The sequence below is a fragment of the Nansenia antarctica genome (assembly GCF_963989245.1).
Source record: "Nansenia antarctica genome assembly, chromosome: 15".
NCBI lineage: Eukaryota > Metazoa > Chordata > Actinopteri > Argentiniformes > Microstomatidae > Nansenia > Nansenia antarctica.
In genome coordinates this window covers 1,053,150-1,080,505 of record NC_137685.1, presented here as the reverse complement: position 1 = coordinate 1,080,505, position 27,356 = coordinate 1,053,150, and the positions used below count along the sequence as shown (strand labels likewise).

General features: G+C 50.1%; 1 protein-coding gene across 1 annotated transcript in view; it reads left to right on the top strand.

The window, feature by feature from the left end:
* Window positions 1-759: 759 nt before the first annotated feature.
* Window positions 760-27,356, top strand: part of kcnb1 (potassium voltage-gated channel, Shab-related subfamily, member 1) — a gene marked incomplete at both ends in the record, with an annotated part of 26,825 nt that continues 228 nt past the window's right edge. Inside the window, 2 exons of the mRNA XM_080545757.1 lie at window positions 760-1,338; window positions 25,581-27,356. The exon at window positions 25,581-27,356 is cut by the window's right edge and continues 228 nt beyond it. Coding sequence (XP_080401883.1) covers window positions 760-1,338; window positions 25,581-27,356 — 2,355 coding nt within the window. The remainder of the gene's footprint in view (window positions 1,339-25,580) is intronic.

Below are 27,356 nucleotides of genomic sequence, written 5' to 3'. Positions count from 1 at the left end.
AACCTTACTAGTTGCACAAACCGTACCATGAATGGCTTCCTCAAGCAATCTTAACAGCATAACTGCTGTGGTTTCTTCCAGAGAAACAGGTTAGAAGGTGTCGTGGCATTAAAACTGATGTTGTGGGTCCTCCACTATTTCCCCCCTAGGGAGCTCAGCCCTGATCCACGTCAGTGAGCAGTGAACGTCGTTTCAGCACCGTGGCAGTGGACAGCGCTCACTCTCTCCCCTCTGCGCGTCCCCACCCACATAGTGTGAGGTTAGAATTATAAGGTTCTATCTCCATTTTTGTCCAAATTGAGTTTTTTTACATAATCTGATCCATTAGGTGTTTATTGATGCCTGTGTGGTGTTATTTTTAAAATGTTGACATTTTTGAGTTAGTAATTCATAAAATACAAAGGTTCCATCTCACCAAACAAAAACTTTGACGCTCAATATCTCTGAACTGCCCTAAATGGAGATAGAACCTTATCATTCTAAACTCACAAAGACAGCCCCCTCGATCTCTCTCCAGATTGAATCATAGATTCGCTCCTCTGATTAGAAGATAAACCCTGGCCTATGGCATGTCTTTGAGAAATTGTCAGTGACTCCAGGTCACTGGGCTTTAGGCCTCTTGTCATTGACATAATTTCATCTTCTATCTTTCTCTCCTCTAGACTCATATGAGGAATGAAAGAAATGTAGTCTGTAACGTTACCCCGGAGCTCGCCTGTTGGATCAATTGAACTCTGTGGAACTCTCGTCGGTTCAAAAATGGAGAAGAACCCCTCAGCGGGGTTGGACAAAGCTGGCTCCCGGTCGACAGTATCGCTTCCACCTGAACCCGTGGACATCATCCGCAGCAAGTCATGTTACCGCCGGGTACGGCTGAACGTGGGGGGTCTTCCACACGAGGTTCTGTGGAGAACGTTGGATAGGTTACCGCGAACGCGCTTAGGGAAACTACGGGACTGCAACACGCACGACTCGCTTATGGAGGTATGCGACGACTACAACTTGGATGAAAACGAGTACTTTTTCGACCGACACCCGGGGGCCTTCACGTCGATCCTGAACTTCTACCGTACGGGTAAGCTGCACATGATGGAAGAGATGTGCGCGCTGTCGTTCAGTCAGGAACTGGACTACTGGGGCATCGACGAGATCTACCTGGAGTCGTGCTGCCAGGCCAGGTACCACCAGAAGAAGGAGCAGATGAACGAGGAACTGAAACGAGAGGCGGACACTATGAAGGACAGCGAGGGGGAACAGTTCGACAACACTTGTTGTGCCGAGAAACGCAAGAAACTTTGGGACCTTCTTGAAAAGCCAGGGTCTTCTGTCGCAGCAAAGGTAACCTTTCAATCCAAATGTCCTAAAGCCAGGCAAGTTATCTGTGATGGTTTTCTTTAGAGGGGTTCAAAACATGTATCCCATGCCATAACTGTGTGTGTAGGGGGGTAGGGATGGGTGTGTGTGTCTGTGTGCGTCTTGTGGTGTTTGTGTGCATGGGAAGGAGGGAGGGAGAGAGAGAGAGAGAGAGAGAGAGAGAGAGAGAGAGAGAGAGAGAGAGAGAGAGGCTGCACTTAGATAGGTGTTAGTATCGATAAGAAAACACACACCACAAAACCATGTGGATTACCAACCAATCAAGCACAAGTATACCAATGGTCACTAGTCAGGATGGTCTTGTTTGTCTATGGCCGTTGTTCCTAGTCTGAGATGCTGAAACACAGGCAGGTTACCAGGCCTCTAGGTTACCAGGCCTCTACTGTCCTGCTGGCCCCAACGAGCCCCAACGAACTGCTCAGATGTGAAACGGACGAGCTCAGCCTGTTTCTTCTTCCTTGAAGACGATGTCAGAGTGGGTCAGAGATCTCCCACAGAAGCATACAGTACAGTAGGCCTTGAGAGTGCACAGCGAGCAGGCAGGCGGCTCTGATCTCTGGGAGGGCCGGGAGGGGAGAGGGAAGGCAGGGGGGGAGAGGGAGGGCAGGGGGGGAGAGGGAGGCAGCTCTGAGCTCTGGGAGGGCCGGGGGGGAGAGGGAGGGAGGGCAGGGGGGGAGAGGGAGGCAGCTCTGAGCTCTGGGAGGGCCGGGGGGGAGAGGGAGGGAGGGCAGGGGGGGAGAGGGAGGGAGGGCAGGGGGGGAGAGGGAGGCAGCTCTGAGCTCTGGGAGGGCAGGGGGGGAGAGGGAGGCAGCTCTGAGCTCTGGGAGGGCCGGGGGGGAGAGGGAGGCAGAGCCGTGTGTCTCCCCCTCGGAGAGACACGAAAGTCCTTTGATCAACAATCCCACCTAGGCCGGACTGAAGGGATCAGAGAGAACACTGTCAGCCTCCTCTACTGCTAATGACATTAACAGGGAACACCACCACCACCTTGTTTGGGTTCTACTCGGCTTACCTTTTGTCGGAAGAGAGATTATAGCTATTAGTGGCTGATTACTGATTTCAGCTGATGCTCTATAGTAAGTCTATGTGAGAGCTGTTGTACCTTAACAACCAAACACACTGGAGCGAGTGCGTTGAGTGAGTCAGAGAAATGTTTCATTCATACTGTCGGCATCAAGGAGACGCACGATCAATGTTCATTATGTTATGGTTGAGGTCAATGCCGTGCTACTGTAAGGCAGTGGGTCTTTTCATTGAATCTAGACTGCTCTGTCTTCATTATTCAGACATTTGCAATCACCCTTTCTATAGAGGCCAATGGAGAATCTTCCGGTTGGTCAGAATCCCGACCAAATATCAATTACATGCTGCACTGATATCTCCGACTTGATGGTTATGATGTCTCTAGATTAGAGCTTCCTTTGTTGTGTAGATAACAACCCTTTGACACAACGTGATCTTAGAATGATAAGGTTCTATCTCCGTTTAGAATGATAAGGTTCTATCTCCGTTTAGAATGATAAGGTTCTATCTCCGTTTAGGGCAGTTCAGAGATATTGAGCGTCAAAGTTTTTACATTCCATTATGTTTTGTGAGATGGAACCTTTGTATTTTATTAATTATCAACTAAAAAAATGTCAACATTTTAAAAATAACACCACACAGGCATTAATAAACACCTAATGGATCAGATTATGTAAAAAAAACTAAATTTTGACCCAAAATGGAGATAGAACCTTAGAATTCTAACGTCATGACAACGCATGCAGTGCTTTCCGATCAGATAGCCCTCGGTTCACCCTGTCAGTTCCCATCAGTCCACTGAGTAGCTACGTCTCCCCAAGCTACTCTGTAGAGACTTTGTGTGCCAGGAAAAAAAAGCAACCTCCACACAATAAATGGGAGTGTTGATCAATTCCTAATTAGCTTAAAAGGGCAATGTTGTAAACCCACCAAACAACCCTCTAAAAGCATTAATACAGCTGAACGAGCTGATGCACGGCATACGTCTTCATTCAGGGGGGAAAGCAGCAAACTGTTGAGTGGTCCAGACTGTAGACCCGGGCCCCTCCTGTACACAGGCAGGTCAGCTGGATTCTCCTGGGCCTGCGTGTTGTGATTGGTCAGCTGTATTTTCCTCTCCTGGGCCTGCGTGTTGTGATTGGTCAGCTGTATTCTCCTCTCCTGGGCCTGCGTGCTGTGATTGGTCAGCTGTATTCTCCTCTCCTGGGCCTGCGTGTTGTGATTGGTCAGCTGTATTTTCCTCTCCTGGGTCTGCGTGTTGTGATTGGTCAGCTGTATTCTCCTCTCCTGGGCCTGCGTGTTGTGATTGGTCAGCTGTATTCTCCTCTCCTGGGCCTGCGTGTTGTGATTGGTCAGCTGTATTCTCCTCTCCTGGGCCTGCGTGTTGTGATTGGTCAGCTGTATTCTCCTCTCCTGGGCCTGCGTGTTGTGATTGGTCAGCTGTATTCTCCTCTCCTGGGCCTGCGTGTTGTGATTGGTCAGCTGTATTCCCCTGGGCTTGCGTTGTGATTGGTCAGCTGTATTTTCCTCTCCTGGGCCTGCGTGTTGTGATTGGTCAGCTGTATTCCCCTGGGCTTGCGTTGTGATTGGACATCCAACAACCCATAAGCAGATGGCCCTCTGGTGAAAACAAGCACAGTTACCTGGCAACCAGAGTTTATTTTATTATCTTAAGAGGGGTGGCGTGTGTGTGTGTGTGTGTGTGTGTGTGTGTGTGTGTGCGTGTGAGTGTGTGTGTGAGTGTGTGTGTGTGTGTGTGTGTGTGTGAGTGTGTGTGTGAGTGTGTGTGTGTGTGTGTGTGTGTGTGTGTGTGTGTGTGTGTGTGTGTGTGTGTGTGCGTGTGTGTGTGTGTGCGTGTGAGTGTGTGTGTGAGTGTGTGTGTGTGTGTGTGTGTGTGTGTGTGTGTGTGTGTGTGCGTGTGTGTGTGTGTGCGTGTGAGTGTGTGTGCGTGTGTGCGTGTGTGTGCGTGTGTGTGTGTGTGTGTGTGTGTCACTAGGCTGAGTCCTGAATGACTTGATAAGTCCACGCTTGCGGGCGCCACAGCCAAGGAGCCAGTTTTGTTATAAGTCCTTTGATTGAGCTTCAAACATTAAGCGCAGTGACATTCTGAACACTGCACACCCCCCCACCCCACCCTCCCCTCCACACTGCCCACCGCCCCCCCTCCCCTCCACAGGCACACCGACAAGTAAAATATTCGTTGAGAACATGAAAGAAAAACCACCCTTACCTGCTTTCTCCTCTTTCTCTCTCTCCTCAGGCCCCTCCACTACACCTTCAACTAAATGTCAGGGAAATGTCAGATTAATTATTCTCCAGGAGACTCCCAGCCTCCCTCCCTCTCACATCCCCTCCCAGCCAAAGGACTGTCTGCCTCAAATCAGATTTGGGTCCCTGGCCTTGCTACACAATGAGATTGTGTCCAACCACAGGCATATCCACTGGTATCACTGTCTACTTAGAGCAGAGACGTGCACATAACATAACATAACCCTAATACAGGATGTATATATTATAGTATGTGGCCAATGTCAATCTGCTTTAGAGTCCAGTGGGATAAAGTAATAGATGTGTTATTGGTTTACAGTCTATCGCAGTGATCCTTGGAGCTTTGTGTTGCTTGTCTTCGTCTGTTGCAGACAGCGTCTACCTCCTGAGGAACGGTACGTTCGTAGTACAGTACGTAGGTACAGTACGTAGACCAGCTCAGTGCATCTCACAATATAGTACAGCCTTGGTAGAATATATATCCTGAAGTGTGACATGGTCACTCTCTCTAGTTGACTGTCTGTCTGCATTAACAGAGGAGGATGTTGTCCTCCTGTCTGTACACCTCACATGCATCCCTGACCGCATGATGTGTTCTTAAGTGAGAGGCAAAACGACCTGAATGTTGTTGATATTACCGACAGTGAATGTTTTTTTTTATCACACTCGAAGATTGAAGTTGAGAAATGGACTCTGGTATTATCTAGATGAGTTTGGCTGCTGAAAAGGAACAAACAAACCAAGGCAGAGGACGTGTCTGTCCTGCTCTGACCCGGGCAGTGAGAATTACAAACGACATCGCTGTCAACTGGCACTGTGCATCAGAAAAAAATCAAATTAAGCCTTTCTACATGTTGTACTTTAGATGACAAATTAAAGCTGTTTGTCTTTATTCCCACTCATAAATCAGTCCCGAGCCAAGTCTGCCTCCGGACCGACATGAAGCTGTGAGTCAGGAGAGAGGGAGAGACAGACTCTGTCTGACAGCTGGTGAATTAGGGCTTTGAATTAGAATCAGTCAAACGAGTGACGATTTCTAAATCGGTCATGCAGGTGATGAGGTAGCACTCAGGTGGAATAGATGATGAGTAATCATTCTGACTGGTGATGAATTTTCATTCAAACTTTGAGATGATGAGGTGCTTTTTTTCCCCCTCAAACAACAAAAGAGTCTCGCGGCACTTATGAATACGAAAGAAGCCCAGAAACATATTGTATGTTATCCATGATTAACACTCTTCAGACCTACAATATGTCCATGAATGTTCCCATGGTCTTATACAATGGGAATACAAACGGTGACACTGAGAGTGAGAGCTTCCCAAGGGCTTCTATCCTCCAAAGGACACTGCAGTCAGTGTGGCCTATTGAAGTGTTGAGTTTATAGATGATGGGGCTTGGGAAGGGAAGTCATATCACTCATCTCATCATGGTGTTCACAGGTTGCTTGCCTGTGTGTGTCTGCCCTTCAGAAGGCAAGTGAAGTCCAGAGATATCGGCTGGGATAATGTTGTGCTGTGAGATTGAGTGGCTAAGCGATTGCATTGATTGCGATTGCTCCCTGCGCCTGTCATAATGTTTCATTGTCAACAGCCGTGCCTGCTGAAATCAGACCTGGTATCAAATTATTTGATAATGATCTCTACAAAGTCCTCTGTGACATCTCAAGGTCAGCAGTGATCTCACGTGGAGACTTATATAGCGCCTTTTTTGCTGCTCCAAAGCGCTTTACAACGGCCTCTCATTCACCCATTCACACACACATTCACACACACATTCACACACCAATGGCGGCAAGCTGTCATGCAAGGCGCTGGCCCGCCCACTGGGAGCAATTTGGAAAATTGAAGCCATATCAGCCCTATCTTAGGTATCTTGTTCAGACCTCGTATTAACGAGTCGTAGGTTCCTGCTGGCTATTGATCTGGTGATGCTCCGACTTAGCTACTCAAGTGTTCTAACCATATGGATTTCTGGTCAAAGGCGGCTACTGTAATGATTAGTAATCTGACCTATGACCTTCTTACTTACTTACTTACACACAGGTACACACACACACACACACACACACACACACACACACAGCTAGTGAAATAGCATATCCGGAGGAGCTAATGGATCGCTATGATGGAGCTAAATCACCCCGTTTAAAAATAGCTCTTGTCTGTCACACAGAGTTCCTCAATTATCCCAGTCTGACAGGAACAACCGCAGTGGGATATAGACTTAAATGTATAATAGGACACTCTTATAAACTCTCTGAATTCAGTTGAGTTTTCTCCCAATGGTGTCAAGATGAGAAGACAGGGAGGAAGAAAGAGACGAAGTTAGAAAAAGAGAGAGTGACATAGTGTACAGCAAGAGATGGAGAGATGGAGTGAAAGAGAGAGAGAGAGAGAGTGAAAGAGAGAGAGAGAGTCAGAGAGAGAGAGACAGAGAGAGAGAGAGAGACAGAGAGAGAGAGAGAGAGAGAGAGAGAGAGAGAGAGAGAGAGAGAGGGAAAGAGAGAGAGAGAGAGCGAGAGAGAGAGAATTCACAAAGAATGATCATGCTCATTATATCTGTCATACAGAGTCATCTCTCAACCCTCACATCCAGCTCCATGGTTGTCCTGACTTGCAGCGTTGTTGGACATAGTGATAGAACAGTGTGTGTTTCTCTGTGTTTCTCTGTGGTCACAAAGAGATGGTAAGTGAATGAATGAATGAATGAATGAATGAATGGTCTTTATTGTCATTTATATAGTACAGGTACCAAACAACGAAATTTGGGAGGGGTGGCTCCCCTGGTGCTAGGAAAGAAAAAAACTAAAAACAAGAAGGGAAAAGAGCTGGTTTACATAAATAAAGTCTATGTACACTATCCACTATACTATACTATACAAATAAAACACTGTGCTGTACTCTATGCTATGCTATACCTATTCTAACATTTCCTATCTCTGAACCTTATGTACCCGAGGGTTGTCATATTGCACATATTGTTATTGCACATTCATTTAAAGTGTCGCAGTTTGCAGGTTTGAAATGTTCACAGTTGTGTTTCAGTGTTGCACTTGATTTCAATCTAGTAGCTGCCATCAAATTGTCTAGATTGTCCAGGGCCTAGAACCTAGGTCTTTGCTGTGTTCAGGGCCTGGATGGCTCTGGGGTAGAAGCTGAGCTTCAGTCTGTTTGTCCTTGCGAACATGGTCCTGAACCGCCTGTCCGAGGGCAGCCGAGCAAAGTGTTCGTACCCAGGGTGGGAATGGGATGGGTCTCTGGAGATCTTGGAGGCCTTCCTGAGGCAGCGTGTGTTGTACAGCTCTTCCAGAGAGGGGAGGGGGGCACCGGTGATCTTCTGGGCCGATCTCACGACTCTCTGTAGCGCATTCCTCTCTGCGGCTGTGCAGCTGGAGAACCACACGCAGATGCAGTAGGTGAGGATGCTCTCCACTGCGCAGCGGTAGAAGGTCACCAGCATGTCCCCTCCATTGATCATTTTGTCTGTTAACAATGGTGACAATGCTGTTGCAATGGAGTTAGACATCTGTTTCCAGGGCGATGCCACTGTTGGTAGAAGTGTGAAGTAGAAGTCTGCATGCTGTATGAATGATGTGTATCCATCTACCAATCTGCTGTCTACATATCTACAGCAGCAAGGAACATGAGAGACATTCGGGCAGGATGTTTTTATGTAGTAGTGTTTATTAGGAGGTATTTATGGGGTAGAAACCCAACATGTCCCCATCATGAAAAATATGAGCCATCCTAACCTGTGTGTGTGTGTGTGTGTGTGTGTGTGTGTGTGTGTGTGTGTGTGTGTGTGTGTGTGTGTGTGTGTGTGGGTGTGGGTGTGTGTGTGTGGGTGTGGGTGTGGGTGTGTGCATGCACAAGAAGTGAGCGCATGCCCGTGTGTGCCTGTGTGTGTGTGTGTGTGTGTGTGTGTGTGTGTGTGTGTATGTGTGTGTGTGTGTGTGTGTGTGTGCGTGTGTGTGTGTGTGTGCCCCCGTGTGTGTGTGTGTGTGTGTGTGTGTGTGTGTGTGTGTGTGTGTGCCCGTGTGTGTGAGTGTGTGTGTGTGTGTGTGTGTGTGTGTGCCCGTGTGTGTGTGTCTGTGTGTGCCCGTGTGTGTGTGTGTGTGTGTGTGTGAGTGGCCATGGAGGGTTCTCTACCTGAGAGATACTTAATCACAGCCTGTCCCAGGGGAGCGGAGAGACTCCAGTACTACCTGATGTTGTCTCAGGCATAATGCATAAAACATACAGTACCAACAAATGGGATTCGCATTAGCAGGCTGCTTTATTTACGACTCATAATTGATTTCCTTGAGGTAATTATTGAGTGCGGTGTGAAATCGAAATCTCATGCCTGCAGATTGATCATATGAATACCTAACTGGTTCTCCTTCTGCATCAAACAGCCATTGTTCTGTTCTCCAGCGAGGGGATATTTTTAGACCAGTCAATGCACCTTTTAAGCGCATTAGATATGATCGCATAACGATACGTGCTCAACGCATCCTGTAATCCTCTACGTCTGGGGTTTACTGCATGCATGCAGACCTCCTCGTTGCTACTCCTGAGTACCAGATCCGTGATTAAATCCTGAATCAAATACTTGTCCTCTCGTCGACTACAAAGAGTAGATAGTAGATAGAGAGATAGTCATTGTTGATGCCTAGGCGTCAGGAATAGACTGGTTGGGTGTGTTACCCATAGACTGACACCGGGGGGTGAGTCAGAACTCAAGCCATCTGCCATCTATTGCCTCACAGACAGATATATATAGATCTCTTCAGGAGAAATGACTCAGGATTAAGATGGAACTAGGATGCTCTGTACAGTATGCAAGCGTGATATTAGAAAAGCATTCCTTTCCTATGCTAGTCAGCCCAGGTCAGTGTGTCGGCTGATCTAAAGGATAGTTTTGATCAGACAGTCCCGCTCACTATATACAATCCCTTCCAAGCCGTGAACCAGAAGTTCTGTGCTTTCTGTGAACCAGCAGCATGGTCCTGTGTGTGTGTGTGTGTGTGTGTGTGTGTGTGTGTGTGTGTGTGTGTGTGTGTGTCTGATTAAATTCGGTGAGCGTTGTTGTCAACATCTTGATTTGAAAAGGTCTTGTTTGATCACACACATGTAAATGCTTCAGAGGTATTCAGAGTTAAAACAACACCTCAGGACGACGAATGAGCACCTAACAAACCATGTTTTCTGGTTAATAACCCCAAACCTTACTGTACAGCCCTGTTTCAGCTGGTATTTAACTAGCTTTTACTAAGAAACTATTTTGAAAACTATGTGGTAAGAATCTGTACTTTCAGCACCATTCTAACTACCTGGTAATAAATGTAATAAAATGAGTGATTTATCTAAAAGACACAGCAGGCATAATTAATATGCAAGGATCAAGTATCAACGCTCTTACCCAGTACTAAGTAAGCGGTACCTACCTACCCGCTGACACATAAAGGGTTCCTAACCACAGTTGTCTGTCTAACCACACATTCACTCATGATACTGCAAATTGGCTTTATGTATACAACATGATCTATTACTAGTAACTACCATTACTTCAGAAAACCTGTATGTGATAAGCCAATGTGTTTATAACCGCGTCTGTAGTGTGATGTTGGATCCTCTCATAGAGCTCTGTATCTGTGTGTCTGTGTATCTGTGTATCTGTGTATCTGTGTATCTGTGTATCTGTGTATCTGTGTACCTGTGTATCTGTGTGTCTGTGTATCTGTGTATCTGTGTATCTGTGTATCTGTGTATCTGTGTATCTGTGTATCTGTGGCTCTGTGTATCTGTGTGTCTGTGTATCTGTGTATCTGTGTATCTGTGTATCTGTGTATCTGTGTATCTGTGTATCTGTGTATCTGTGTATCTGTGTATCTGTGTATCTGTGGCTCTGTGTATCTGTGTGTCTGTGTATCTGTGTATCTGTGTATCTGTGTATCTGTGTATCTGTGTGTCTGTGTATCTGTGTATCTGTGTATCTGTGTATCTGTGTGTCTGTGTATCTGTGTGTCTGTGTATCTGTGTGTCTGTGTGTCTGTGTATCTGTGGCTCTGTGTATCTGTGTATCTGTGTGTCTGTGTATCTGTGTATCTGTGTGTCTGTGTATCTGTGTATCTGTGTATCTGTGTATCTGTGGCTCTGTGTATCTGTGTATCTGTGTGTCTGTGTATCTGTGTGTCTGTGTATCTGTGTGTCTGTGTATCTGTGTGTCTGTGTATCTGTGTGTCTGTGTATCTGTGTATCTGTGTATCTGTGTATCTGTGGCTCTGTGTATCTGTGTATCTGTGTATCTGTGGCCTCTCTCTCCCCTGACCCTACACGTATGTCAACACATTCACTTCAAAAGTGTCACAATTTCCCTCATTGGAGGAGAGTTCTCCATTGTAGAAATCGGATTGGTGCGTGAATGACGTTGATGAACGTGTGAAGGCCGTAGGGACAGAAATAGAACCCTCCTCCTCTGAGAAGGAAAGACATTCATCACCTCTGAGGAGGAAAGACATTCATCTTCATCAAGCCAATGTTTGATTCGGCAAAAACCGAGAGGCTACTTGACCATCAGCTGTCCAGTACTTTCACCTTGTCAGAGACCCACTAGCAGGCAGCAACACACACACGACCCCACACGCAATATAATACACTACAGTAGTCTGGTAGTCAAGTAGTTTACAAGTAATACAGTAGTGTGCAAGTAGTTATAATAATATAACGTTCATGTTTGTCGTGTGCGTGGGGTTGGTTTGAGGGTGGCAGTCTTTTGTTTTCATCCAGGGCATTTCTCCAGGAGGCTGATGGCTTGGTGGAAACAGGTGTTTGACGTCCTCTGGGTTTCAGCCCCGAGGCTTTGGTACCTGTCCGCACTACCCTTTGCAGCGTTTTGCAATTTTGGGCACTGCAGTTGCCGTACCAGGCAGTGATGCATCCCCTCTGAAGAAGGCCCCAAGGATCTTAGGCCCTCACCCTTCACCCTAACCCTCAGCTGTTCAGCCACCTGAGATGAAAGAGGCGACCTTGTGCTCTTTTCACCACCTGGTTGGTGTGTTCAGCCCGGGTGAGGTCGTTGGTGATGTGAAGCCCCAGGAACTTGATGCTGTTGACCCTCTCCACAGCAGACCTGTTGATGCTGTTGACCCTCTCCACAGCAGACCTGTTGATGGTGATGGGGTCTTGCGCCTGCCTCTTCTTCCTGTAGTCCACCACCGGCTCCTTGGTCTTGTCGGCGTAGAGAGCGAGGTCATTGGCCTGGCTGTACTGAACCAGACGGTCCACCTCACTCCTGTAGGCCGTCTCGTCGCCGTCGGTGATCAGGCCAATTACCGCCGCGTCGTCTGCGAACTTGACCACCGTGTTGGAGCTGTGAGTGGCCGTGCAGTCGTGGGTGTACAGGGAGTAGAGGAGGGGGCTTAGTACACAGCCCTGGGGGGCTCCTGTGCTGATGGTCAGAGGGGCGGAGGTCTTACAGCCCATCTTAACCACCTGTTTACGATCCGACAGGAAGTCCAGGATCCAGTTGCATAGGCTGGGGGCGATGCCTAGGTCCCTGTGCTTGCTGTCGAGTCATTCTTTCTTATATCCATTTAATACATTACGCAGAAATAAATCTTGCCAGCCATTGATTTATACAAGCAGCCATGTATTTACAGTATATGAGCGTAATGGACATTTAAGACAAGACGCTCTGGTAATTGTATCGCAGCATTAACTCACTGCTAGTCTCACATGCTCCATGTTTATTCTGTTGTCTTCTTTGTTTGTTGTCTGTGTACAGTTTGGTGCGTGTTTAAATCAATTGACCATGACTATGACTACCGGTATACATTACCTACTGTACTTCCTAATCACTGTGTTCTCACGCCTCCTTTGAAGGTCTGGAGAGTTTTAGATTATCTGATCTGATTCAGATTGGGGAGCGATGGGAGAATGTGCTCACAATTTCATCCCTCCCCCCACATGCCTCCCCCACATCCCACCCCCCACATCCCTCCCCCCACCTCCCTCCCCCCACATCCCTCCCCCACATCCCTCCCCCCACATCCCTCCCCCCACATCCCTCCCCCTCATCCCTCCCCCCACATCCCTCCCCCACATCCCACCCCCACATGCCTCCCCCCACATCCCTCCCCCCACATCCCTCCCCCCACATGCCTCCCCCCACATCCCACCCCCCACATCCCTCCCCCCACATCCCACCCCCACATCCCTCCCCCCACATCCCTCCCCCACATGCCTCCCCCCACATCCCTCCCCCCACATCCCACCCCCACATCCCTCCCCGACATCCCTCCCCCACCTCCCTCCCCCACATCCCTCCCCCCACATCCCTCCCCCACATCCCTCCCCCCACATCCCTCCCCCCACATCCCTCCCCCCACATCCCTCCCCCACATCCCTCCCCCCACATCCCTCCCCCACATCCCTCCCCCCACATCCCTCCCCCACATCCCTCCCCCCACATCCCTCCCCCACATCCCTCCCCCACATCCCTCCCCCCACATCCCTCCCCCACATGCCTCCCCCCACATCCCTCCCCCCACATCCCTCCCCCACATGCCTCCCCCCACATCCCTCCCCCCACATCCCTCCCCCACATGCCTCCCCCCACATCCCTCCCCCCACATCCCTCCCCCCACATGCCTCCCCCCACATCCCACCCCCCACATCCCTCCCCCCACATCCCACCCCCACATCCCTCCCCCCACATCCCTCCCCCACATGCCTCCCCCCACATCCCTCCCCCCACATCCCTCCCCCACATCCCTCCCCCCACCTCCCTCCCCCACATCCCTCCCCCCACATCCCTCCCCCACATCCCTCCCCCCACATCCCTCCCCCCACATCCCTCCCCCCACATCCCTCCCCCCACATCCCTCCCCCACATCCCTCCCCCACATCCCTCCCCCCACATCCCTCCCCCACATCCCTCCCCCCACATCCCTCCCCCCACATCCCACCCCCACATCCCTCCCCCCACATCCCTCCCCCCACATCCCTCCCCCCACATCCCTCCCCCCACATCCCTCCCCCCACATCCCTCCCCTCACATCCCTCCCCCCACATCCCTCCCCCCACATCCCTCCCCCCACATCCCTCCCCCACCTCCCTCCCCCACATCCCTCCCCCCACCTCCCTCCCCCCACATCCCTCCCCCCACATCCCTCCCCCACCTCCCTCCCCCCACATCCCTCCCCCCACATCCCTCCCCCCTCATCCCACCCCCACATCCCTCCCCCCGCATCCCACCCCCACATCCCTCCCCCCACATCCCTCCCCCCACATCCCTCCCCCACATCCCTCCCCCCACATCCCTCCCCCCACATCCCACCCCCACATCCCTCCCCCCACATCCCTCCCCCCACATCCCTCCCCCCACATCCCTCCCCCCACATCCCACCCCCACATCCCTCCTCCCACATCCCTCCCCCCACATCCCTCCCCCCACATCCCTCCCCCCACATCCCTCCCCCCACATCCCACCCCCACATCCCTCCCCCACATCCCTCCTCCCACATCCCTCCCCCCACATCCCTCCCCCCACATCCCACCCCCACATCCCTCCCCCCACATCCCTCCCCCCACATCCCACCCCCCACATCCCTCCCCCACATCCCTCCCCCACATCCCTCCCCCCACATCCCTCCCCCACATCCCTCCCCCCACATCCCACCCCCACATCCCTCCCCCCACAACCCACCCCCACATCCCTCCCCCCACATCCCTCCCCCACATCCCTCCCCCCACATCCCTCCCCCCACATCCCTCCCCCACATCCCTCCCCCCACATCCCTCCCCCACATCCCTCCCCCACATCCCTCCCCCCACATCCCTCCCCCACATCCCTCCCCCCACATCCCTCCCCCACATCCCTCCCCCACATCCCTCCCCCCACATCCCTCCCCCCACCTCCCTCCCCCCACCTCCCTCCCCCCACATCCCTCCCCCCACCTCCCTCCCCCCACCTCCCTCCCCCCACATCCCTCCCCCCACATCCCTCCCCCCACATCCCTCCCCCCACCTCCCTCCCCCCACATCCCTCCCCCACATCCCTCCCCCCACATCCCTCCCCTCACATGCCCATAGAACGGTTGCTTGTTGTCGTGATCGTCGTCTTGTGGGACTATTTTGCTCCTTCTTCTTCTTCTTCTTCGGCGTATGGGTAGTTGTTTTCCTCTCCACTCCACCAGGCTCGGGGCCGAGGGGCTACCCTTTTACCACCCCTCCAGAAGCCACGTCATCGTCTCGTCATCTAATACCGACAGACCATGCATCCCGTTGGGTGGGTGGTACACCGGGCAATCCAGGATAACATGGTCTGCGGTTTGGTCCTCAGCGCCACACTCGCACGACGCATTTTGCTACTCAAGTTGTTCTTTGAAGAAAACAACCTGAGGAAAGAACGGAAGACTTTGATCCCATGGTCGATGGTCGCGTCACGTTCATGACCGTGAACACTGAGAACACTGAGAACACTGAGAACACTCACGTCAAGGATGAGCAGTAGTTTTAGCCGTGACCCCCTACTAACAAAGACACTGTCTCTGCCTCTTCATATAGCTCAGCTGCTTCTATCTGTCCATGTTACATCATCATCATGGATTTGCCTGCTAATCTCAGTCTCAGTGTGTCTAACGCTTCCAACGGGATTAAGGAAACCTGCCAGGGAAAGCCCTCGGGTTGGGGACGTCCCCTTACAGGGAGACGCTGCTGCTGGATTCAATTAGCCAACGACTGATTGATCTTATTGTGTGTGATATGCAGTAGAACACAGTGGCGGATTCAGGCTGTTTGAAGGGCAGGGGGGCGAAAAGAAAAAAAGGGCACCTACTGCACAACATGGGACCCCATCAGTGCACATGGTCAAGTTTAGACCATTGGAGGGGCACCAATAGGGCACGTCCTCTCATTTTTGCCATTCAAAAGGGCACTTAAGAGAGACGTTTTTCAACCGTGGGGGCACCAGGAGGGGCGGTCTCCCCCCCTGCCCCCCCCCCCCCCCCCCCTGAGTCCGCCAGTGGTATAACATAATGTCCACTATTTTCTCTCCCTCTTCTCTGTGCCTCTCAAGAGGTCAAACCTTTTAGGCTCATGCATGTTTGGGATGGTATGGACATGGGATTAACATGGGATTTCAATCATGTTTGTGCCTTGTGATGTGCCTTGCCTTTTGGCTCTGTGTTGTTACTGTGGATGAACAGATGAAGTACCTTCACATCTCCCTCAGTCTGGAGCAGCTTGTCTCTTCTGTTGTTGATCGTCGTGTTGTTTTTGTGAATGTTTCCCCCCACCCCCACCCCCACCCCCCATACTCACAGTCTTTTATGTGGCATGTCTGCAATGCCAAAAAAGCCTGTCGTCACGGTCACCATAGCAACGGTCGGTCACTTCTGTGGTACTTGCTGCCGTCTTCCACGGAGGATCAGCAGTTGTTTGAATGTGTGTTTATTTATACTAGGGTCACAGTGACTCTGCTAGCTCATTAGCTCACATCACGGAAACAGAGAAACTGAAATAATTCTCTAATGAGGTGGTAGATGTGCCTTTATCACACTGTGATCATCCCTACCAGCACTGAGGGAGCTCCGCAGACATCTTTTGATACATTGATAGATGTTATGATACTATAAATTGGAAGATGGTGAGGTTTGGCGTACATGTGGATTTGGCTCTGTTGAACAAAGCAGAAGATGGCAGAGGAACTTGTTGCCACCCTCAGCTGACCAAACAAATAGATCACAATAATATCTGCTCATTGATGACAAGGAAATACCCATCAATTATGCCCAAGCCCACTCAGTCCCAGTCCTTACAATCCTTAGATTTTTCCTCGCACTGCCATCTATTAGATTAGATTAAACTGTATTTGTCATTGCAGAGAACCAGACAACGAAATGCAGTTCAGCATTTAACCAGAAGTGCAAATAGTAAATGGACTGACTTATATAGCACCTTTATCCAAAGCGCTTTACAACAGCCTCTCATTCACCCATTCACACACCCATTCACACACCAATGGCGGCAAGCTGCCATGCAAGGCGCCGGCCGGCCCGCTCACTGGGGGCAATTTGGGGTTCAGTGTCTTGCCCAAGGACACTTCGACATGTGGCCAGCCGGGGCTCGAACCACTGATGTGCCAACCTTGCGATCATTAGACGGCGGCTCTACCTCCTGCGCCACAGCCGCCCACAAATAGTGATATAAAAATATTATATAAAAAAAAAAAGAGCTGGACGGAGCGCTGGGAGACAGTGGTCTGATAGTGGTTCAGGATTACTCTTAATCCAGTTAGGGGTTCACAAAAACACAAAACGTTGCATAAAACATCTGATCTGAGACCGAACCCAGCCAGAGTGCTGCGCCAGCGCAACCTGTCCCTCCAGGGCTTCCGTACACGTCTGGCCTGGTGCAGAGGGGCTTCCTGTAAACATGGTTAACATGCGTCTCCGTGGGGACCTGAAGTCCTCAGTCTTCCTGATCAGGGATCAGCTCCTCCAGAGCTCCAGACCCAAACGCTGCTGCTGCTATTTATAACGCTGCCACGGGACGGACACAATTTAAATATTGATGTTGAGTCTGGATTCTCCTCCTCATCTGAGAGGCATGAATAATTGAGAGGGAGAGGAGAGGAGAGGAGAGGAGAGGAGGAGAGGAGAGGAGGAGAGGAGAGGAGAGGAGGAGAGGAGAGGAGGAGAGGAGAGGAGGAGAGGAGAGGAGAGGAGAGGAGGAGAGGAGGTGGGATTAATTCAGGAGATGAATGGTTCAGTCCAGTCGCCCTGGTCAGTGATATGCTGCCTGACCGGGATGGGTTTACGTATGTCAGTGACGGAGAGTGTGAGAGGGGGAGAGAGAGACAGAGAGAGAGAGAGAGAGAGAGAGAGAGAGAGAGAGTGTGTGTGTGTGTGTGTGTGTAAGTGTGTGTGTGTGTGAGTGTGTGTGTGTGTGTGAGTGTGTGTGTGAGTGTGTGACCTATAATGATATGGTGATCACAGCTGCGTTCTGCTCTGGTCTCTGGGGCCATTTGGGCTCAGCTGCACCTATAATATAATATACTGTTTTAGACTGGTTCTGATTTAAGACTGGTGTGTGTGTGTGTGTGTGTGTGTGTGTGTGGGTCAGTGCATGCGTGCATGTGTGTGTGTGTGTCAGTGCGTGCATGCGTGTGTGTGTGTATGTGTGTGTGTGTGTGTGTCAGTGCGTGCATGCGTGTGTGTGTGTGTGTGCATGTGTGTGTGCATGTGTGTGTGGATGTGTGGATGTGTGCGTGTTTGTGTGTGTGTGTGTCAGTGCGTGCATGCATGCGCGCACGTGTGTGTGTGCATGTGTGCGTGTTTGTGTGTGGGTCAGTGCGTGCATACGTGCACGTGTGTGTGTGTGTGTGTGTGTGAGTGTGTGTGTGTGTGTGTGTGCGTGTTTGTGTGTTTGCGTGTGTGTGTGTGTGTGTGTTTGTGTGTGTGTGTGTGTGTTGTTCAAGCCATCATGCTAAGGGAAATATGGAAGACATGGTCTCCTCCCGTCTCCATGGAAACCCTGTCTCTGTCAGGCAGCAGGGAGGCAGAGCCGCTACATCCAGAACCAGGAATGTGAATTATCTCACGTCTATCTAACACTCACACTATTACTCTGCTATTATCATAACCACTGACAGTCCTAAGCAGCGAGGATGACATATGACATATGATAACAGAAATGAGTGCAAGGTTATGCAAACCGAGATATTTCCAGTCCATATTTAACAATCCAATTATGATGGATAATTCCCCTAACTAAAATCAATGTTACACATGAGTCTCCAGGCAGCCACAGACCAGTTCATAAGCCAATTGAATTGATCACATTTTAAGCGTGTAAACGATAACCGTAATAAGGAAATATGTCTTGTCAAAAGGAAGCGAGGAATAAGAAGGGCAGAGACACGGTAAACAGAAAGACAGAGAGGAAGAGGAAACACAGACAACAAGGCTTGAAGCTCTGAGGACAAAGTGAGGGAGAGAGAGAAAGAGAGAGAGAGAAAGAGAGAGAGAGAGACAGAGAGAGAGAGACAGAGAGAGAGACAGAGAGAGAGAGAGAGGGAGAGAGAGGGAGAGAGAGACAGAGAGAGAGACAGAGAGAGAGAGAGAGAGACAGAGAGAGAGAGAGAGAGAGACAGAGAGAGAGAGAGAGACAAAGAGAGAGAGAGACAGAGAGACAGAGAGAGATAGAGAGAGAGAGATAGAGAGAGAGAGAGAGACAGAGAGATAGAGAGAGAGAGAGACAGAGAGAGAGAGACAGAGAGAGAAAGAGAGATAGAGAGAGAGAGAGATAGAGAGAGAGAGACAGAGAGAGAGAGACAGAGACAGAGAGAGAGAGACAGAGAGAGAGAGACACAGAGAGAGAAAGAAAGGGACAGACTTGCTTTTCACCAGCAGCGCCACACGGCCACCTCCTGTCGAGTTTAAAGGGAGTTGTCATGGCGACGGCGCCTGGCAGCCCAGCCTCAGAGAGCGTGACATGATATCCCAGAGAGCGTCGCTCACGGCCCAGGGAATCCTGGGATAGCTGGAGGTCAGGGGGGCTCACTCCTCATTGACCATGGAATACCAGGAGTTCTCATACACAAACATAACATGCACACGCACACACGCACACACACACACACACGCACGCACACACACACACACGCACACACACGCATACACACACACACCTCCTTTCCTCTTATCTTTCTTAAACAGAGCATCAAACGGGGAGGAGAAGAGGGAAGGGGAGAGAGAGAGACCAATTACCACTCCTATAGAGGCTCCATGCTCCTAGGAATAGAGGAGGGAGAGAGACAGAACGATTAGAGAGAGAGAGAGAGAGAGAGAGAGAGAGAGAAGAGAGAGACAGAACGATTAGAGAGAGAGGAGAGAGAGAGAGAGAGAGATCATGAAGGATGTCCCTTGGCAGTTGCATCTCCCTGTGGGAGCGCTGTGTGAGTTCAAGGGCAGAGGGCTTCTCAGGGACAGGGAGGAGGAAGAGGAACTGGCTGCTTAGAGCCTCAGATGATCCTGCTGCTAACGACAGAGGCGCCGCTACTGGGAGCTCATGTGCACCTGGGACACCAGCAGTCACCTGGGACACCAGCAGTCTTTCCAACACTCGTCTAAGCAGCACTGACCCATACCGCCAACAGTGACCAAGCCACGACTGAACAACAAGTGAATTTGTCATTATTTAATAGATTTTATGTTGTTGTTTTTTTAAGAAAATCAGTTTAACTGACTCTGACTCATCCCCCTGCGTTGATCAGATCTGGAGAAACCTGAGTGATTGATAGAGGGGTCATTAGTTTATTAACACAGATCTTTGTGTGTTAAGTTTGAACACACCTCTACCCCTGCTAGACTAGGGATCAGTTAGATTAGGCTATCAGGTTAGGGCTTGTTGTGTCGTCTTGTGACCTACTGTGATGCATCTTAGGTTAGATGCCATCTGATTTTATTTTAGCTACTGTATTTGTGTGTTTATTTTAATCATGACTGTATCTATATGATGTGTTTATTTTACCCCATAACCTGAATTCGTCCATTAGGAAATGTAGCCCTGTTACTTCTGGCAGGGGGACCACCAACGGAAATTAGCCTATGGCTATAATTGGGTACATTTACACTGATGATATCAGCGCATTCCATTTAAGTGTTCATTAATCTACTGTGTCCCCCTTGAACAAATACATCAAAATCTAATCAATCAAATCAAATCAATCAAGTCCTATGAGACAGGCTGACAGAGAGAGGCTTCTATCTGACCCTGACAGACACCATGTAGCTGATATGAATCATCTATGAAAACCAGACCTTCATCAAAAACCATCATCTGAACATCTTCCTCAAAGCAGGAAGGAAGTAGAAAACATTATCCGGGAGCCGTTGCAAATTAGGACATTATTCACATCACATACATAGAGCTGAAGAGAGGTTCTAAGGGTTTTGGTGCTAATGGAATTTCTGTGTAACGCACAAGAGTCTTGAGATGTTGAGGAGAGGAAGTGTTTGCTGTGTATAGTCACTCGGCTCAGTGCTCAGTCTGCGTAAGAGGATTACAATTCAAGTCAGAATTCAATGTGTGACAATATTCAATAGTATGATATTTCTTGGCAGACAAACCCTTTCTTCCCTCTGGTTTGGTGGGAGTGTTGTCTGCTTGTCTGCTTGTCAGGGCTGTCCTTCACACCCAATGTGTCTTGGGGATCTCCTGAAATAACTTGCTGAAGGTTAGGCTAACCTTGTCTTGTGTGATGCAGGGTTAGGGCCTGGTCTGTCTGGTGTGTTGTGTCTGTGGTGGATCGGTGCCAGCAGACATGAAAAGGCTCTGGGTTAGTTTGGTCGTGTCTGAGTGGCGGGTGCTGTCAGTCTGGGGTGGCAGAGAGACAGAAGACCCTCTGGCCCTCAGCTCCTGCTCTCCCTGGCTGTCTCTGTCGCTCTTGTTTTCTCTTGCTTTTATCTTCCACTTTATCATTTCTGTTCATTTCTTTCATTTCTTCTGGTGTGTGTGTGCATAACTATGCCAAATATAGTGAACCAAAGCAATTAGCAATTTAAACGAGTTAACAGATTTGGAACATTCATTTGGCAACACCATTATTATTAATGATATCTAAAAGTGTATATGTGACAGCAGCTGGTGAAAGTGGGAACAAGTAGATAGTAGTAGGGATTACTCACCCAATCCATTGCCTTGCAATATTTTGGTTTGGTTCAATTTATTAACATTTTTCTGAATAAAAGTCAATTTGATCGGTTGCCGACTTGTTCCTTCCCACTTTCACCAGCTGCTGTCACATATTACATATCAAAATAATAATGACTTTGTCTCTTGTCAGTATCTGCCTATTTACTGTCCATCATACACTGGACATCACTCTCTCTATGTCCGTCTCTCGTAATCTGATCATTCATCAAATAAGCCTGTGTTTATCCTCTCTCACACACACACACACACACACACACACACACACACACACACACACACACACACACACACACACACACACAGATTTTAGACAGATCACCAGTGGCATGGCCACTATTTTTACACAGACAATTTCTTATCATGGTTGTCTCAGGGCTCAGATTGAGCCCATCATCAGTCTGACTCTGCACTGCTGTTTGATGATGTCATAGTCACACACACTACAGTCAACGGCTCTCAGTCACCCAGCCAGCAGAGAGAGAGAGAGAGAGAGAGAGAGAGAGAGAGAGAGAGAGAGAGAGAGAGAGAGAGAGAGAGAGAGAGAGAGAGAGAGGGAAGAAGAGAAACCAAGGTTGAGAGAGACACAGAAAGAGAGTGTGTAGTCGACTGTGGAGGCGGAGGGAACTCCTTGTGGACGGTAACGAGGACAGGGGGGCCAGGGGGAACCGGCTTGCCTGGTGGAGTCTGACCTCATAACCACAGTTTTACAGTTTTAAACCAGAGTACCAGAGTCCCATTATTAACCTCCCAGTCTTACAGCCTATTTATAGCCCCATAATCCTGTTAGCTCTCTCCTTCCCTGTCCGACACACTCACTGCTCCCATGGCAGCGTGCACCTTTGGACCCCCCCCCCCCCTCAACACACACACACACACACACACACACACACACACTCACACACACACACACTCACACACTCACACCACACACACACACTCACACTCACACACACACACACACACACACACACACACTCACACTACACACACACACCCACACACACACACTCACACTCACACACACACACACACACACACACACACTCACACTCACACTACACACACACACACTCACACAACACACCCTTTCTGTACCTACAGCAACATGTAGCAATATGTGAAGACTCCCTCACATCCAGAATCACATGAATACACTCTGAACACACACGTACACACACACACACACACACACACACACACACTCTGAACACACACGTACACACACACACACACTCTGAACACACTACAATGACACACTACAATGAGCTACACAGCCAGTCACAGTCTTGCCTCTGGTGTGATTCTAACCTCCCTCTCACAGTCTCACACACACTATACTGCAGCTTTACCATGTAGTATGTACTGTACATCCTATATCATCCCTTCAACCTGCACAGGCCTTTTGATACAGCACACACACACACACACACACACACACACACACACACACACACACACACACACACACTCCACAAGAAAAGAGGTTCGGTGCCGTTCTGCCTGTGACTCATGCCCTATAATAAATGTCCATTCCCCGCAGTCACCCCACTGCCCCCTGCCCCCTGCCCCCACCCCACTCCTTCAGTCTTTTCCTGCTCACCCCTACCCCCTACCCCCACCCCCCCCGGTACCCAGGCCCTGCTCCTGAGTGTTTGATCTGAGCAGCAGATCTCCACCTGGGCTTACAGGGATGAGAATGGAGAAGAGCAGATAAGCGGATCAGGTTATTATTCATGTCTGCCATGGCGCTATGGCAACAGCGGGGTCCCTCTCTGATTGGTCAGAGATAAGGCTACCTTCCTTCCTGGCCATCACCTTTACTCCTGGGAGTAGAAGCACAATGATGAGACTGTTGTCAAGGCCTGAGCTGTCAATCACTTCCTACCAGCCACTCCTACTATCCAACTGCCCTATTTCTGTCTGGTGTCTCATTACAACTTCCTCTCAAGCATTGTGGTGAAATTCCATATTCAGCTCAGTCTTGACCTCTCGTATTATTTTGTAAGGCCATCATGCATATCGTGAGCTTAGAATGATAAGGTTCTATCTCCGTTTAGAATGATAAGGTTCTATCTCCGTTTAGAATGATAAGGTTCTATCTCCGTTTAGAATGATAAGGTTCTATCTCCGTTTAGAATGATAAGGTTCTATCTCCGTTTAGAATGATAAGGTTCTATCTCCGTTTAGAATGATAAGGTTCTATCTCAGTTTAGGGCAGTTCAGAGATATTGAGCGTCAAAGTTTTGACATTCCATTATGTTCTGTGAGATGGAACCTTTGTGTTTGATGAATTACTAACTCAAAAATGTCAACATTTTAAAAATAACACCACACAGGCATTAATAAACACCTAATGGATCAGATTATGTAAAAAAACTCAATTTTGACCAAAGACGGAGATAGAACCTTATAATTCTAACGTCACGACATGTTGTGTTGCAGTACAGTTCCCCTCACACGCCTAGAGACCATACATCAGACCTAGTCACCTCTTTAGCCCTATTTACTCACCCTACTGGCCAGCTGATCTGGAGTATTACTCACGCATATTAAATCCTCACACCCGTACTACGAGATGATCCTGCTTTCAGTCACTACTTACTCATCCACCTGGTTGTAGTAGCAGTCCTGTGTCAGGTGATTAAGGGTTAGGGTTAGGTCAGCCAGGGTCAGTTATGGATTATGAGATCTGAGTGTTATGGAGTAATCCTCTCCTTGGACAGCTGGTGGGAGCGAGGGTCCTTAGTTACCACCCTGTGTTCACTGGATGTAACTGCTCCGGCTTGGTGTCATTTGAGTGCCAGGTAGTCATGTATGACCCTAACAGCACATGTATGACCCTAACAACACTGTGGTGGCTGTGTCTCAGGAGGTAGAGTCGGCGTCTAATGATCACAAGGTTGGCAGATCGGCGGTTCGAGCCCCGGCTGGCCACATGTTGATGTGTACTTGGGCAAGACACTGAACCCCAAATTGCTCCCAGTGAGCGGGCCGGCGCCTTGCATGGCAGCTTGGCCGCCATTGGTGTGTGAATGCGTGTGTGAATGGGTGAATGAGAGGCCGTTGTAAAGCGCTTTGGAATAAGGCGCTATATAAGTGCAGTCCATTAACAGCACATGCCAGCCTATGGTAAATATGCATCATTAATTCAGGACTATGCAGCTTGTCTGAATCATCATAACTCAAGTCAAGCAGTTCCTCTCCTGCCTCAGGGGGAGATCAAGAGGAAGCTGTAGGATTTGATCCCTCAAGGCTCCGGGATTGAGAGTTGATTCCAGCTTCTCCTCATAATACTCTAATCAATGGAAAGGAACTGATGGGCAGAGAGACGGCCGATGGGGAACACAGATAAGACACTAAGACCTGTGGACAGGGATGGACACGGGGCTTTGGAGCTGTCAGGACACTGAGCCTGTGGCTAACTGTCCCCTGACGTTTTACTAGTGGCTCAGGATACTCGATACCACGGTGGAATTAGAGTAACACCGCAGGTTAAATCACTGTCGTTGTTGGATCAAGTCAAGCAGGCCCTCCAATCAGTCTTATTGACTCTCAAATGTCTCCATCCATTGTATGACTGTTTCGCTTGAATTAAATGTCAGACTTGGCTCTTCTGCTGGCTAAGCATTATCTCACACTCCCTCATAGTAGGAAGCAGTTGTAGTCAGATAAGTGGGTCATGAATTAATAACTGTTCCACATCAGTCCCCATCCATTAGCTCTCCGCCAAACATACACAATGCTTGTGTCAGCTGTTTTATTGTAGTTGTGACTGGAAAAGGGCACATTGTCATCAAGACAGCATGCATGTTTGTGTTGTACTTGAAGTCCTTTCCAATAACACTATACTGTACGTTCATTGGCTATGCTGGGTGAAAATGTGTTCTCTTTGAAACAGGAATTTGAAGCAAATGATAACATGTGACATGTTTTGGGGTTTACTTAACATTGAGATGCCACTATACTGTACTGTAGTATACAGAGGCACATGCAGGGGGCACAAGGGCACGGGTCCCCTCAGATTTGTCCTGTTTTAAGTTCATGCCCATGTTTTAGCATAATCAATAGAAACATATCCAGGAGGGAGCATGCTGGACTGGTAAAGGGGCAACTTCATATACACCATGTGACCCCAGTTTTGCCATTAGTTGGGGTCAAAGGTTCTCAGTCTCGTTGTCTCAGTCTCACGTCTGTGTCTCTGTCCAACAGATCCTGGCCATCATCTCCATCCTCTTCATCGTCCTGTCCACCATCGCCCTGTCCCTGAACACCCTCCCGGAGCTGCAGGACACGGACGAGTTCGGCCAGACGACGGACAACCCCCAGCTGGCCCACGTGGAGGCCGTGTGCATCGCCTGGTTCACCATGGAGTACCTCCTCCGCTTCCTCTCCTCCCCCAGCAAGTGGAAGTTCTTCAAGGGTCCGCTGAACGTCATCGACCTGCTGGCCATCATGCCCTACTACGTCACCCTCTTCCTGACGGAGTCCAACAAGAGCGTGTTGCAGTTCCAGAACGTGCGGCGCGTGGTGCAGATCTTCCGGATCATGCGTATCTTGCGTATCCTGAAGCTGGCGCGTCACTCCACCGGCCTCCAGTCTCTGGGCTTCACCTTGAAGCGTAGCTACAACGAGCTGGGCCTGCTCATCCTCTTCCTGGCCATGGGCATCATGATCTTCTCCAGCCTGGTGTTCTTCGCCGAGAAAGACGAGGACGACACCAAGTTCAAGAGCATCCCGGCGTCCTTCTGGTGGGCCACTATCACCATGACCACAGTGGGCTACGGGGACATATACCCAAAGACTTTACTGGGGAAGATAGTGGGGGGACTGTGCTGCATAGCCGGGGTGCTGGTGATAGCCCTGCCCATCCCCATCATCGTCAACAACTTCTCAGAGTTCTACAAGGAGCAGAAGAGGCAGGAGAAGGCGGTGAAGAGGCGCGAGGCCCTGGAGAGGGCGAAGAGGAACGGCAGCATCGTGTCCATGAACATCAAGGAGGCGTTCGCCCGCAGCGCGGAGCTGATGGACGTGGTGATCGAGAAGAACGAGAGGCCGAACGACAACCACCTCTCTCCCAGTCACTGGAAGTGGACCCCCAAACCCGGCGCCTCGGACACCAGCTCCAACCGCTCTTTCAACCCCCAGGACTCAGGCGCCGGCTCCCCCGCCAAGGCCAGGGCCTCCAGCCCCCAACGGCTCAACGCACAGAAGCTCGAGGAGATGTACAACCAGATGGCCAAGACCCAGTCGCAGCCCAACCTTAACGCCAAAGACGCCAAGGGCTCCAAGGCGGGGAGCAGGCAGAGGGACGAGATAGAGCTGGGGGCCTTACCAGGTCCCCCGGGGGACCCCATGCTGGGGGGCCGTGACGGGATAGTGGACATGAAGAGCCTGTCGAGCATCGACAGCTACATCAGCTGTGCCACAGACTTCCAGGAGAATCCTCGCTTCCCCCACAGCCCAGCGGGAGGAGGTCTGGCGCCCCCCCACGAGAGCAGCAGTCGCTTCTCTCACAGCCCGGCCACGGTCCTCCTCGGACGGGTCAGCGCCAACCCCGGCCTGCAGACGACCCTGGAGCACGAGCCCATGCTCACTCCGCTTTCCGCCTCCAAATGTATCACGGGCTTAGACAACAACATGCGACAAGGCAACCCCTACTCTGGCAACCTGTTAAAAGGCCACGCCTATAAGATAACTAACTACCGCAGTGGTGGCGGGGTGGAGTCGGGTCCTTCCCCCAGCAGCGGTCCTCTCCTCTCCGACAGCTCCGCCTTCTCTGACCGCTCCCTGCTGAGCCCAGAGGTGTCTGTCTACACCACGGCCAGCAGCCGGACCCCGCCCAAGTCCCCGGACAGCACGACTCTGACCCCCGCTGTCTTTACCTTCCACGACTCCTCCATCAGCAAGTACATCGACGCCGACACCGACGAGGACGAGCATCTCCGCGACGTCTCCGACCACAGCCCCTCCGAGCGCCTGCTGGCG